The 15,209-nt window shown below is 50.6% G+C and overlaps 1 protein-coding gene across 2 annotated transcripts in view; it reads right to left on the bottom strand.

Annotated features, from left to right (window-relative positions):
* Nucleotides 1-480: 480 nt before the first annotated feature.
* The window catches only part of LOC133346972 (anoctamin-8-like), a 65,340-nt gene continuing 50,611 nt past the window's right edge, over nucleotides 481-15,209 (bottom strand). For both annotated transcript variants that reach the window (XM_061558820.1, XM_061558821.1), the window contains exons 17-20: nucleotides 3,190-3,381; nucleotides 2,220-2,351; nucleotides 1,495-1,605; nucleotides 481-1,375 (exon numbers count right to left, since the gene is read on the bottom strand). In XM_061558820.1, the coding sequence (XP_061414804.1) occupies nucleotides 1,253-1,375; nucleotides 1,495-1,605; nucleotides 2,220-2,351; nucleotides 3,190-3,381 (558 nt within the window). In that variant the 3' untranslated portion in view covers nucleotides 481-1,252. The remainder of the gene's footprint in view (nucleotides 1,376-1,494; nucleotides 1,606-2,219; nucleotides 2,352-3,189; nucleotides 3,382-15,209) is intronic.

Here is a 15,209-nt window from a genome sequence, read left to right as displayed (position 1 = left end):
CCACCACCACCACACCCGGGCAGCGGGCGTGCCCCCCCCTCCTCTCTCCTCCTCGTAGCCATTGGCTAACGCGCCGGCACGTGACCCGGCCCCGAGCTGTCTCCGCCCCCTCCACCAATCGCGACGCGCGCACGCGCATCGACACGCTCCCCGTGTCACGTGATGCTTTTGTTGTTGCCGCGAGACGGAAATTTGCGGTGACGTCGCCCGCGGGTCGCAGCCTCGCGTCGACGTCACCGGCCCGAGAGTGTAGTGGGTGACGTCACCCGCGTGGATGGGTTGCGGTGACGTCACAGGCGAGCGTGGCTGAGACGGCGCGTACTATCTACAAATTCTTACTTAGTGCTGCTGCGTCTGCGTTGGCAGTGGTGCACAAGCAACAAACTAAACACAAGTTTACCACGTCGTTTATCATAGCTCGCTCCTAATGACGTCACCGCCAAAAATGTAAGAAAGATCAACCCTGAAAATAGTGTCAGAATCTTTATTTAGAGTGGAGAAATCCAATGAGCTATGAGGCTCTTTTTTACAGATGTCCAGGTGTCCCCGTGTGGGAGCCGAGTATGGATGCCGACCCAGAGGTGTAGAGACCCGAAGAGGAAGGTTTCCACCTTTCCCATAGACCACATCCATACATATTCCTGTCAGCCAAGATCAGGAGTCGGCAACCGAAATAAGTTTTTTTTTTACAAAAAAACTCAATATGTCAAGAGTTGCAATGCATGTGAATAACGTCACGAAGCAGTCCTTAAAGATCCACACGCAGCTCCGGAGCCGCAGGTTGCCTTGATCATTGAACGCAGCACCACCAGATCCCGTAACAAATCGATTCCTGCCACCCGAACACAAATCCCAATTCCAGGATTAAACCCGGACAGGTGGCATCCTGCACGACGAAGAATCCCCAGTCACGTGGCAGGGCAGTTGTGCGACGCTGTGATGCCAAAACCACGTGGCAATTGGGACGGTTTGTGTGGCGTTGTAATGACATAGTCACGTGACAGGGCGGCTGTGTGACGCCGTGATGATTGAGTGTGGCTTCCTCCCACACTCGATAATGAAGTTGGCCAAATATCCCAATCGAGGACGACAAAACTTGGCAATTGTTAGCACCGGATCTGGCTGCGTTTCCACGTGTCTGTGGTTTCCCATGCTTCTGAATAGTTCTCACTCTGAGTGAACGAAAACTGTGCGCGCTACACATTATAAATCATGTTTTAATATGGCTTGCATATGGATGCTATTTCAGCTGTTATGTGGTATGTTCTCTGTGTGATTCAGCTCTTCTCTTCACCAAGGCTTCCTGGCTGGTATGCTCCTTCAGAGAGTCTCCATCCTGATGCTCCTGGTCCACCATTTCCTGCATCTCCTGATGCTAAGAGACCATACAGGTACTTCATTTAAACTTCTGGTTTAATCTTGACTTACAACAACGCTGATATTTACAAAAATCACTTTGCAAATGGATATGCAGCGGTTACTGATGTAGGGTACCTTCAATGCTTCCCTCCTCTGGAACTCGAGCTGTGCCATTCGCTCCAACACCCAATAAGGGATGTCAGGAATTGCCATGTGGATCACGTACTTAATAAGCAATGCAAAGTGCTGCACAAACACCAGACACCCAAACAGCACATAAACACTTCAGTATATAGCGTACAAGAGATTAAAGAGGGAAACCTGAGGCCTTGCTTAGAAATTTATAAAAATTTAAGGCAAATTATACCGTAGTTAACTGGTGAATATATAAAGGCTTTCTAGAGCTCCCTATAGAGAAGACCCTTCTGCAATCAGTGGCGTGAGCAGACAAATGCAGGAATGTTACCTTAACCAACTACTATTTGTAAACAAGTGGCTGCAGTAGAGCGAGCAGCTGGCAATCATAAGGTCGCAGGTTCAATTCCAGGTTGGGGTTGACTCAGTCTATTAATCCTCTGGGGTCAAAATAATGAATTCCACGTTGTGGGAAAGTGAAGTATTTGTCCTGTAGATACGCTTGCCCCACCCATAGGAAAGTGGAATTTCCATCAATGGCTCAGTGCGTAACTAGGATTTGAGCACCGCCCCCGTGTTCATTAGAGCAGGACATGACGTTGACTTTGACGACCGTTGGGTGCTGGGAAATGACATAATCACGAGCAGACACTCATCACAAAACGTAATCTATAAAGGTGAGCATTCGCAAAGCCACCGAGCAGTGTGTAAGTCGTGCGACTCACCTCCAAAGTCACAACCAGCAGCAGAGAGGTGTTGACCGGCAACCAGGGGAACAGCCTCTCTAGGTGGCCACCCTTGCTAATGAGTGCACAGTTCACCACAATGGCGATCACACCCATTGCCTCCATGATATTCTGGTTGTATGACAACAAAAGAATGGGAACAGAAACAGGTGCATAGCAGTCAAGTCAAAGTGTCTTCCTGCTTAAATGAGCAACAGTACTCGTCTACAGTCATTGTCCTAAGCCAATAGGAGGACATGCCAGATTTCCCAGCAATGTGTTCCTGAATTTTGGATTAATATTAAACATCCCAAAAATGTGAATGATCCAAAAAAAATTTCGTGCATTGATTTGAAGGTGTTATCATCACAGCACGGGTACATTTTGAATCACAACGTAATGTAAATGATTAGATGAAACCAATAAAAATACCAAAATAGTCCTAGAATTATCCTTAAATCAGATTTTTATTCGAAACGTAATTCATGCCTAACAGCCACCTAATATTCTGTATTTGCTTGATAGCTACAGATCGGCAAACCACTCACTGTATTTTAGGATATTTTTCCATTGCTTCAACTGCCGCGCTAGGACATCGAACGTCGACCTCCAGTGTGCCAACTTGCACCACAGCGGCAACTCATTTCTTTAGAACTTCTTTTTGTGTTTAGTTGTTGTCCTTCCACCCGCACCTCTGATTAGCACGGTTGGCTACGTACGGTGCAATAAAAGTTCAAAATACATACGTCCCCCACATATAATACCATACGTACAATCTAGATTGAAAACTAATTTTTTTAGAACTGCTTTTTGTGTTTAGTTGTTGTCCTTCCACCTGCACCTCTGATTAGCACCGTTGGCTACGTATGATGTTAAAGAAGTTAAACATACATACACACAAAACAATGACTATCGCACGTTACTCGCGGTCATGTCCACTAAGCCTGGACGAGCCACTGCACGAACGCACCTGCCACATGCCGATGTTCTTGACGCGCTGCCCGAACGGCCGCTGCAGGGCCGTGCACAGCTTGAACGCGTCCGTGCGAATCTCAGCGAGGTTGTTGAGAAACGCAAAGAGGGCCGTGAGCGGGAAAGTGGACGAGAACAGGGTGACGTAGCCAAACTGGATGAACATCTCGAGGTAATCCTGGAATGTGTCCTGCGCAAGCCACACGCATCACACGTAATATAAAGGTGCAGCCCTGCAAATGCTTGCTCATGCCACTACTAGCCCAAGGTGCTACATGACAAGAATCTTTAGATAGCCCCTCTGGTGGGTACTTGGTCTACACTGGCCATGCTTCTTGGAACATTATGTGCCGATCGATTTACTGTGGAGTTAGTATACTGTAAAAATTTAAACTTTTTCTTATTACTCTATAACACTATGAACTATATTTTATTTTTCTAAGTAAAGCTAAATGAGCTATATAGCTCTTTTCAGAAGAGACCTGGCCACAAATGATAGCTCAACGAAATGGCTTATCATGTGGAAATGCATTGCAACCAAATACTCTAAACGCACATTGATTCTAAATGTAGAGGGAAAAACCGAAGGACCCAGAGAAAAAGACACACGACCACGGGGAGAGAGACATGCAGACTAGTTAGTGAACACACGTCGAAGGGATTCAAGAAACTTTTACGAATGTTAAAAAATATTAACTAAATTTTATTTTACCAGGTAAAGCTCACTGAACTATGTAGCTCTTTTTCAGAACCGATCTGGTCACAAATGATCGCCCAATGAAGTGACTTATCATGTGGAGGGAAAAACCAGAGGACCCGGAGAAAATTCCACGCGACCTCGGACAGAGAGACACCGCAAACTCCAAATATACAGGCGTCAGGATCGGGATCGAAACAACAACCTCCTGTATACCAGGTCAGGTATTTGACATCTCGCCATCGGCAGTTGCAACTGCCGCGCCAGGAGATTAAACCGGTGACGTCAGGATGGCAAGTCCAATGTGCTAACTGCTAATTATTACACCGCGGCGGCAGCAGCATCCCCTACACATAATGGACGCACGTTGAATATCACACGTTGGATATCACACGTTACTCAAAGTGAAGTATGGGAATTGACGGCAGGAACTTCTTGACGGGTAACACACTTTTATTAAATCCTTTAGGTATCACAATACAACGTGTGGTCTTCCTTCTTCCTCCGACACACTCCACTAATCTCGTGTAAGCTCTAGGCCTCTGGCTACACACCCTATACTCGACTCGTGTAAGCCCTATGCCTCTGGCTACACAATACACTCGACTCGTGTAAGCCCTATGCCTCTGGCTACACAATACACTCGACTCGTGTAAGCCCTATGCCTCTGGCTACACAATACACTCGACTCGTGTAAGCCCTAAGGCTACACCCACTACACTCGCCTCTGGGTTACACAGAGTCCCGGTCCCCTTAGGACAGCGGGGCTAGGTACCGCAGGGCTCTAGGTCTTCATCCCCGTCTTCATTCTTCGCTGGTTACACACTGCCCTTACGCCTGTGTGCATCCCCTTTTATAGCCCCTGCTCACGAGGGACGGAGCTGATGCGGCGTCGACGTGTGCGTCGTTCCTTAATGACCCAATCACGACGCACTCTCTCTACGATCCGCTCTCCCCAGCGCGTGTTAACATTACTCCACCAATCACACTGCGCTGCCACCTAATCACTCCCTCTCAGCGCGTCACCGCCCACAGCCAATCGGTACCCCGTAACCCACGACCCCGCGCTGACCCCTGATCCTCCACCGTCAGCGCGCGTCACCACCTACACAGCCAATCATCACACACTGTGCATACGATCCTTAATCCCAGCGCGTATCACCTCTACATCACCCCCTCCCACATAGCTTGCAGCCGGCCCGGCTGTTAACCTACAACACAACATAACGCAACGCAGTAATAAAGAACTCCACATCCCAGTGTGCCCCGTAACACAACAACAACAACAACATAACACAACCTTAAATACGAAGCAATATACAGCCCGACGAACAACACAATAAAAGCGAACACCGTAAAACGAACGCGCCAAGTGTCACCGTGACCCACGCAGTGCCGAGGCGCTCCGGCTGCCTCGACTCCGCACGTGGTAGATTACACAAAGTAGCGCGACCTAGCGCGAGTCCGTCTGGCCGGTCCGTCGTACGGAACGGGACGTTGGCGACCGTCCGGTGTCTCCGGCAGCTCTAGACGGCACGGATCGGGCCTGGAAGGACCGGCCCCGCCGTGGAGATCCGGCCGCCGGTGGTCGGCAGCAGTCAGTTCCGAGACACCTGGGAGCGGGTCAGGCGGAGACATGTGAGGAGCAGGCAAGGACAATTCCCCCTCAGGGTCGTCGGTCACGTCACATGCTCGGCCCTCACGACACAAGGGGAGGCCATACGGAGGCGAGAACGGTTTCAGTCGGGAGGGGTGGACGTACCAACGGCGTTTCCCCCATTTTATCTGAACGCACTGGGGGCGCGCAACCCGCACGACCTCCACGGGTCCCCGCCACGGCTTCAACAATTTAGGCGACGTGGCCAAAGGTGCCTGAGGGCAATGCAGCCAGGCCTTGTCACCTGGTTCCCAATTGTGCACGGATACCTTCCGTGCCCGCAACCGCTCGTTCGCAATTTGGCGAGCCCGCGAATTAAGCCGTGCGGCCTCCCTTGCCTCTGTCAGTTTATGAATGTTAAATTTAATATGCTCTGCCAATTTAGAATTAGTTCGTGGTGCGGGCAGACCCAGCTGCGTTTCCATGGGCGGGTCGGCTTCCCGGCCGTACATTAGAAAAAACGGGGAAAACCCCGTAGCTGCATGGGGGGCCATTCTATACGCGGCAAGGACCCCAGAGACCTGCAGGTCCCAATCAACATGCGACTCACACACCTGCTGGCACAGCATAGAGGTCAATGTCCTGTTAAGCCTCTCCACCATCCCGTCTGTCTGCGGGTGGTACGGGGAGGTACGCACCTTTTTGGTACCCAACAGGTCGCACACCTCCTGCAGTAATTTACTCGAAAAATTTTTCCCTTGGTCAGTCAGCAAGCGTTCGGGAGCCCCCTTGTCCAGGACGTAGCCCTGGACAAAGGCGTCCGTCACAGCCGCCGCCGACTGGTTGGCGAGTGGCCACGCCATAGGCCACCGGGTAAAATATTCGACCCCCACCAACAGGTACTTATTACCCCTAGGCGTGACCGGAAAGGGCCCCAGAATATCGAGTGCAACGAGCTCGTTAATGCGCGAGACCTGAATAGATTGCAGCGGTGGATTAGCTGCCACGGGCGGTGGTTTCCGTCTGGCGCACTCAACACAACCCTTCAGAATATTCACCACGTCACCCCCCATTCCCGGCCAATAATAGTCACGCTGAAGCAGGGCAAGCGTTTTGTTAACTCCCAAATGCAAGAGGCGTTCGTGTGCGGCCAAGACAACCTTCCCCCTCACAGCAGAAGGCACCACAATCGAATGCCGCCGGGACAAACTGTCCCATCTCATCAACAGGCCCTGCTTAAGCTCGTAGGAGCCAGTTCGGTCGTGGCTACCTTCGGAACCCTCCGTCTTTCGGCGCAATGCCAGCAGGGAGCTGTCCGCCATTTGGAGACGGCCCCACTCAATCAACGACAGTGAGAGCAGCGAGTCCTGACCCCCTGGGGTAGCGGGACCATCCCCAATTGGTGTGCTCGCGGTCGCAACCAACGCCTCCCTACCTTCCGTAACCGGAGGTTTACAGCGCGCCGATCCCGATAAGCACGCACATTTGTGACAAGGCAACAACCGCGACAGGGCATCGGCATTCGTGTGTCGCAACCCTTTACGGTACGTAGTCGTGAACTGATAGTCCTGGAGGACTTCCAACCACCGCGACAATTGGCCCGAGGGCTGGGCAACCCGTAATGAATACTGGAGCGCCGCATGGTCCGTCCGGACCGTGAAATGACGACCATAGAGATATGGCCTGAATTGTTGTACAAAAAAAACAATGGCAAGTAGTTCACGACGGGTGACGCAGTAGCGCTGCTCTGCCGGCGACAACACCCTGCTACCATAGGCGACCACCCGTTCGACCCCTCCAATGACTTGGGACAGCACCCCCCCAATGCCCGTGTTGCTAGCATCCGTGTCTAGCAAGAAGGGACTCTCAATGTCCGGATAGCGCAAGGGTGGGGCCCTTACCAAGGCGTCCCGGAGGGAGCAGAATGCAGCCTCCTCCTCCGGTCCCCACCGGAACTTCACTCCTTTTGCCGTTAAAGCGTGCAAGGGCTTTGCAATGGTGGCGAAGTGCTCAACGAATCGGCGATAATACGAAGCAAAACCGATGAAACTGCGCACGTCTGACACTGACGTGGGCGTCGGCCACGAACTGACACAGTCCGTCTTCGCAGGATCGGTAGAAATCCCCGAAGAGTCGACAATGTGACCCAAGTACCTCACGGATTTACGAAAAAGATGGCATTTGGCCGGTTTAAACTTTAATTTAGCCGATCGCATTCGCGAGAACACCCCTCTCAATCGCTGGAGGTGTTCTTCGAACGTTTTACCGAAAACAATGACATCGTCAAGGTAAATGAGGCACGTTTCCCACTGCAAGCCCGACAAAACCAATTCCATAAGACGCTGAAACGTCGCAGGAGAGGAGTGAAGTCCCATGGGTAACCGGTTAAACTGAAACAGGCCCCCTGGAGTCCGGAATGCAGTCTTAGGCTTAGACTCCTCGTCGAGTGGCAACTGCCAAAATCCGGACAATAAATCAAGAGTTGAAAAGTATCGCGCACTGGACAATGCGTCGAGAGACTCGTCCATCCTGGGGAGCGGATACGCGTCGGCCACCGAGATCTTATTCAGGCGGCGGAAATCGACGCAAAATCGCAGGGACCCGTCCTGCTTTTTAACGAGCACAATAGGTGCTCCCCAAGGACTGGAAGAAGGCGAAATAATGTCGGCTTCCAGCATATCGTTAACTGCCGACTGAACATGTTCCTTCTCAGCAGGACTCAGTCGGAAGGGATTTTGCCTGACCGGTGCCGCATCGCCCGTTTCAATGTGGTGGCGTAGCAGGTCCGTGCATCCGATATCATACTTATGTTTACTGAAGACATCCGAAAATTCAATCAGCAACCCGCGCAACGCGCCCAACTGTACCGCTGACAAATCGTCAGAGTCCGCGCACAGCATATCAATCCAATCCAGGTCCTCCTTTGATGGTACGCTATTCGTGGGGCTCGGATCAACCTGCGCAACCAGCCTCTCCTCCGCAGGGACCCGTGCCGCGTGAGCCAGCACGGTGCCCTGCTGAATGACGGCCGGCCGCGCCCCAGCGTTTAAAACCATGACAAACGGATCCCTGTCTGCCCCAACCAAAGTGTGAGCCACCGATAAATCGAGACCTCCAACAGCCCTATTAGAAGGACCCAAAAGCATGGCCTGTTCCGAGGCCTCCTTCCCCCATGGCTTCCGTAACCGGAGGGGAATCAACATTTGTGAACCCGGGGGCACGTGCACGGTCTGTGTTGCTATCGCCTGAATGGTAGCGCACGCCGTCCGAATTACATTAGGGCTCGTCAAAAATGAAATACGGCGACCCGATGGTAGTTCAATGCAACGCTGATCAATGAGAATTTTGATGGGCATTTTCGCCAAAAAATCAGTGCCCAATAGGCAAGGAACCGCCAGGGAAGATGAAACGAAAACGGGTCCCGACAATTTGATATCACCAATGCAAATGGACGCCCTAATCTGACCGATAATGCCCAACGATCCCCCGTTAGCGGCGTAAAATGGCACATCCACCGGAAGAAGCGGACGACATTGTACCGGGAGAATATTATAAATGAGATCCGAAATAATAGTCGCCGATGCCCCCGTGTCCACTAACACCCTGACCTCGACCCCATCAATCGATCCGGTAACGACGGATGAACCCGCTGAGGCAGCCACAATTCTGTGCCCCAATTCCGACCATTTAATGTCTCCCCGGTCCCGGCCGAACCCCCCTCTCCGAACCGAATCTCCGAACTCTACTCGGCTCTCCCTCGTCGCAACGCGACGACCCATACGTGTCGAGTATGCGGGCCAAGCATGTGAGGTGCCGCGACTTGCCGGGGTTTGCAGTGATGACTTGGGGCCTTGGTCGTCGTCCCGCCGAGGTCCCATGGCGCGCTGACGTGGGGCACGGCAACCGGAGGCCACGTGGCCACGAAGGCCGCAGTTATAGCAGGTGATGACAGTAGTCGGAGATCTCGGTTGCTCCAGCTTGCGGGCCGCTCGCAGAGGCGAACGACCCCCCGACCTCCAGTCCCCCGCTCGTCCCGCGATGAACGCGTCCTCTCGTGGGCTGACGACTTGGGGCACGGTGTCAACCGGACCCGGAGTTGAGGCCACAGCAGCGTTGCAGACGACCCCCTGCTTTCGTTGAAGGACCTCGTGCGCTTGCATGCTCGTGGCGACCCGTAATGAAGAAATATCGGTGTCGTCGGCCGTGTTGATGGGGACCCCCAGGTCCTGCGCCAACTTGAGCAGCTGCTCCAAAACCATCGCATCTTGGCCCTCCTCGTCCATACGAGGGAACGCGGCGTCAGCGAGAGCGAGCAACGCCGTGCGGTAGGCGAGCACGGTCTCCGTGTCCGCCTTCCGTCTTGCGTAGAAATGATGGCGGCACGCCGAGGGAGGACCGTAGAGTTTTGCCATGAGAGCCAGCGCATCCTTGAGCGTGGAGCGGTCCGACCTGCGTGCGGACGTGAAGGCCGCGAGCGCGTTGTCGTCCAGCATGGCAGGCAGTGCCCGCAGTGCCGTAGCGTCGGACCAGGCGGACATCTCTTGATGCGCCAAAAATCTGCGCTGAAATAGGCTCCAATCCCCGCCTTCCGCCTTGAATGCTGACAACGTGGGAAGGCGCTGCTGAAAGATAAAGTCGTCCTCCTCCTCGTGCTTCCTCTCTGCACCCCCGTCGGTGTGTAAGATGGCGGCCCCAGTCGCGGGTGTGTGATGGCGGTCCGCCGCGCGCGTTGGTGACGTCAGCGGCCGCGCATGGAGAACCCCTGCCACGTGGTGATGGCCGTTCCCGCCAAAAGTTGGAGCGGATGAAATGGCGGGAATCGGCAAATCGTTTTGGCGGGAATCTGCAGGGCGACCATGTAGCACGTCGGCCGCCGTCCCCGCTCCTCCCGACGAGCTGATCTCCGCCAAGATGGACGCGGCGGCGAGCAGCAGGTCCGCCAGACGGGAGTGTGCCTCGCGAAGCACGGTGTCAGTCCCCCGTCGCTCGTCCGGCGCCGTCGGTGGATCCTGCCCCGTGGGCAGCTCCTCTTCCTCACCCCCTGATGCCCGCTGGCCCGCGTCGTCGAGGTTGTCCTCGTGGTCAATCCCGTGGGTCCGACGGTTCCTCCTTGTATCCATGCTTGGAGGACCGTTTCACTTCTGACGCCAGTTGAAGTATGGGAATTGACGGCAGGAACTTCTTGACGGGTAACACACTTTTATTAAATCCTTTAGGTATCACAATACAACGTGTGGTCTTCCTTCTTCCTCCGACACACTCCACTAATCTCGTGTAAGCTCTAGGCCTCTGGCTACACACCCTATACTCGACTCGTGTAAGCCCTATGCCTCTGGCTACACAATACACTCGACTCGTGTAAGCCCTATGCCTCTGGCTACACAATACACTCGACTCGTGTAAGCCCTATGCCTCTGGCTACACAATACACTCGACTCGTGTAAGCCCTATGGCTACACCCACTACACTCGCCTCTGGGTTACACAGAGTCCCGGTCCCCTTAGGACAGCGGGGCTAGGTACCGCAGGGCTCTAGGTCTTCATCCCCGTCTTCATTCTTCGCTGGTTACACACTGCCCTTACGCCTGTGTGCATCCCCTTTTATAGCCCCTGCTCACGAGGGACGGAGCTGATGCGGCGTCGACGTGTGCGTCGTTCCTTAATGACCCAATCACGACGCACTCTCTCTACGATCCGCTCTCCCCAGCGCGTGTTAACATTACTCCACCAATCACACTGCGCTGCCACCTAATCACTCCCTCTCAGCGCGTCACCGCCCACAGCCAATCGGTACCCCGTAACCCACGACCCCGCGCTGACCCCTGATCCTCCACCGTCAGCGCGCGTCACCACCTACACAGCCAATCATCACACACTGTGCATACGATCCTTAATCCCAGCGCGTATCACCTCTACAAAAGTATGTCCACCAACGGCGTCAGGCGGCACTGAATGTTGATGGGGATGTAATGTTGCGTATCATCCACATACTTAACATTCCGAGACTCAAAAACAATTAATCAGATCTAGTTATCTCATAAACACCCCGTTAAATCAGCTGCACTCACACTGCGAAGTGAATCATGAATAGGTCACCTGGTGTATGAGAACATGAGCAGACTTGGTCCGAATACAAGTGGTTAGAAATATAAAGGTGATTCAAATGAGTACGACTATGCAGATAACTAGTCCTGAAATATCACGATGCACAATTCCTGTTTTTTACATGTTTAGTGACATAGTGCTGACTGTTGGACAGCAGCAGCAACTACAGGTGGGTACTTAGCGCACACGCCGCTGAGCATATACGCCAGGGGTCCTCAAACTTTTTAAACAGGGGGCCAGTTCACTGTCCCTCAGACCGTTGGAGGGCCGGACTATAGTTAAAAAAAACTATGAACAAATTCCTATGCACACTGCATATATCTTATTTTGAAGTGAAGAAACAAAACGGGAACAAATACAATATTTAAAATGAAGAACAAGTAAAGTTAAATCAACAAACTTTCCAGTATTTCAATGGGAACTATGGGCCTGCTTTTGGCTAATGAGATGGTCAATGTCCGGTTCCATATTTGTCACTGCTAGTCGTAACAAGTGATGCAAGTGTGTATCCGTTAGTCTAGATCTGGTTGGAGATTTCAAATGTTTCATTCTGGTACAAGTCTGTTCACAGACATAAGTGCTGCCAAAGATGGTTGCCATTTTGAGTGCATGGTTCCTGAGATGAGGATATGTCTCAGAGGGGAGAGATGCATAGAAATTATGAAGGCAGTTCAGCCAGTTCCATTTGGTAAATTGTATTTACATTTTCAATGTCAATAGAAAATGGGTTGCGGAAAAGCTGTATGTCCTGTTCATGGAGATGAAGCTCTTTAAATCTAAATTGGAACTCCTTTTGCAATTTTTCCAATGAATCCACACATGTTTTGTTTGGGAATGCAACCAATGTTTTTTCTGATAACAGATTTTGAGTTGTGGGGAAATGGCAGAAGTTTTCCTCCTTCACTTGTTTGATGAGGAGGCCTTATTTTACTTCAAATGCTTTGACATGTGATTGCATATGACAGATGAGCTTCCCCTTTCCTTGAAGTTGCATATTGAAACTGTTGAGTAGCTCTGTTACATCTGTCAGAAAGGCAAGGTGCCATTTCCATTCTGCATCATTGAGCTCTGGTACTTCTTTGTTTTTTGAAAGCAGAAAAGCTGTAATCTGTGGAAGTAAGTCATAGAAACGTTTCAAAACTCTCCCTCGACTCAGCCAACGGACTTCTGTGTGGTACAGAACATCTTCATAGTCAACATTTAGCTCAGACAGAAATTCCTGAAATTGTCTGTGGTTTAGTGCATGAGCTCTAATGAAGTTAACACAAGATACCACCATTTTCATAACAGAGTCCCACTTCAGTGATTTACTACACAGCGCTTGTTGGTGGATGAGGCAGTGTATGGCTATTGGATGAGAATGGTTATGTTTGTCCATCTCTTGGTTAATGCGAGCAATTACTCCTTTCTTAGACCCCACCATGCTAGGAGCACCATCAGTTGTCACACTGGCTAGTTTAGCCCAGTTCAGTTCCAAACCATTCACAGTTTGGCAAACCTTTTCATAGATATCCTCTCCTGTAGTTGTTCCTTTGATGCTTTGCAGTGCAGCAAGCTCTTCTGTGACTTCGAAATAGTCATTCGACCCACGAATAAAAATTAGAAGTTGTGCAGAATCACGAACATCATTGCTTTCGTCGAGTGCCAAGGAAAAATAGGAAAGTTTTTTTGTGGAGTTTTGCAAATGCTGATGCAAATTGTCTCCCATTTCTTCAATCCTCCGTGTAATTGTAGGTCCTGAAAGACTCACTGTACTAAATAAATCGGCCTTCTCTGGACACATCTCTTTGGCAACAGAAAGAAGGAATTCTTTAACAAATTCTCCCTCCACGAATGGTCTGCCAGTGCACGCTATTAGCTTGGCAACTTGAAAACTTGCTCGCAGTGATGAAATATTTAGCTGCTTCTGCTTCACAAAAGTATTTTGCTGAGTTGTTAATGTATTTTTCAGTTTTAATATTTTATCTTTTCTCACTTCTCCGACCAAACAATCATATTTATCTTCATGTTGAGTTTCATAGTGTCGACGTAAATTGTATTCTTTGAACACAGACACTATATTCTGGCATATCAGACACACAGCTCTTTCCTTGTACTGCATGAAAAAGTAATCATAAGTCCACTGTTCTTTGAATATCCTACACTCCGAGTAAATGTTTCTCTTTCTTGACATCATTGTTTCCTAGGGAGTAAAAATTGCTATTAGTAAAATACCAATATATATACAGCGCTACAAAAACAATATACCAGCAATAACTTTGCCCACACAAGAGACATACAGACTGTACTGCCCATCAATGCAGTCTGATTGGGGGGAACTCCGCCCCCTCTCACTCTTCCACCAATGACCGTCCTTCTCATGCAGAAAAAAGTAACAGACAGGCACGGCGGCAAAAACACCCGGCGGGCCGGATAAATGTCCTCGGCGGGCCGCATGTGGCCCGCGGGCCGTAGTTTGAGGACCCCTGATATACGCTGATGTGCTGGCAGGGCAGAGTAAGTGGGGCAAGGGTCATGATAGACCTCATGTGGAAGCCCCTGGAACCGTCTAGAGGGTTCGAGAAGGTAGGCGTGGTTAGGGCGGAGCCAAGCCGCACCGAGGGGAATATAAGCAGGGGAGAGCGAGAGCTCTGGGCTGCCGGTTCTGGGATTGGACTGGTCTCGTCGTCGCTGTCATCGTCATCGCTCTCGTCGCTGCTGCTTTCATCTGATCACAGTAGTTGGCTGTCCCGATCGACACCGTCGGTGCAAAGCGGACAGGGTCGTGTTTGGGACGGGACGCACGGCAGCGGGGTCGTGTGTGAGAGAAAGAGGGGGCCTGAGTGGTGGCGTGAGCTCGGCAACAACAGCAACGAATAAAGAGAGCAGAGCGGTGCCTCCTGCGACCACCTTGTCTCCGGTTGACTGTGTGTGCAACGCACGCCACCCGCACGCCCAGACGACACTACACATGTAACATGTTTACATTTCCAGTAGAGTAAACGGAAATTATAATAGTGTACTGATGTCATTGTAATGTCATAGTAATCTTCATCTTCAATATTACTTTCCACGTGATTTTTGTTTTTAACAATTACAATATCACACTGCAGGTAGTTTCACTCACGATCTTTGTATGAATTTTAAACTCCATACGTCAGTGCATGTACAAATTGAATCCTCCTCACGTTTGCACCAAAAAAAGGCATCCTGGCGCATTCTCATTTGGTTAAAACACATTCCGAACCTCTATGCAGATATTTTCAATTCAAAGAATCGTAATTTTGTTCATTCAGAAACAGTTTTCAATTGCACAAATTTGAATGCAACTACAGTACTACACTCGGTGAAAGTGATCCGTGCAACGATGGGTTTTTACAAATTATTACAGATGTGGCAGATTTATAATAAGTTATTTATGGTTAGATCGCGTGAATATAAATGTGTCCTTAACCCATCACCATCCGACACAGCCAATGAGTAAGGTTTGTGACGTAAACAAAACGTGCCAATTAGTTACTACTTCAGTACACCGGTGTGTTGGAGAGTAAAACCACAACAATTACAATTTGGATATGACGTTTCCCTGGTAATTACAACCATACTCTTTGGTTCTTTCGGTAAAGTCACGTAGGTATAAA

Source organism: Lethenteron reissneri, chromosome 25 (assembly GCF_015708825.2).
Source record: "Lethenteron reissneri isolate LAM-NWPU_2019-01 chromosome 25, ASM1570882v1, whole genome shotgun sequence".
Lineage (NCBI taxonomy): Eukaryota > Metazoa > Chordata > Hyperoartia > Petromyzontiformes > Petromyzontidae > Lethenteron > Lethenteron reissneri.
The sequence above is the reverse complement of the archived record's forward strand: the minus strand, read 5'-3'. Positions and strand labels throughout refer to the sequence as shown.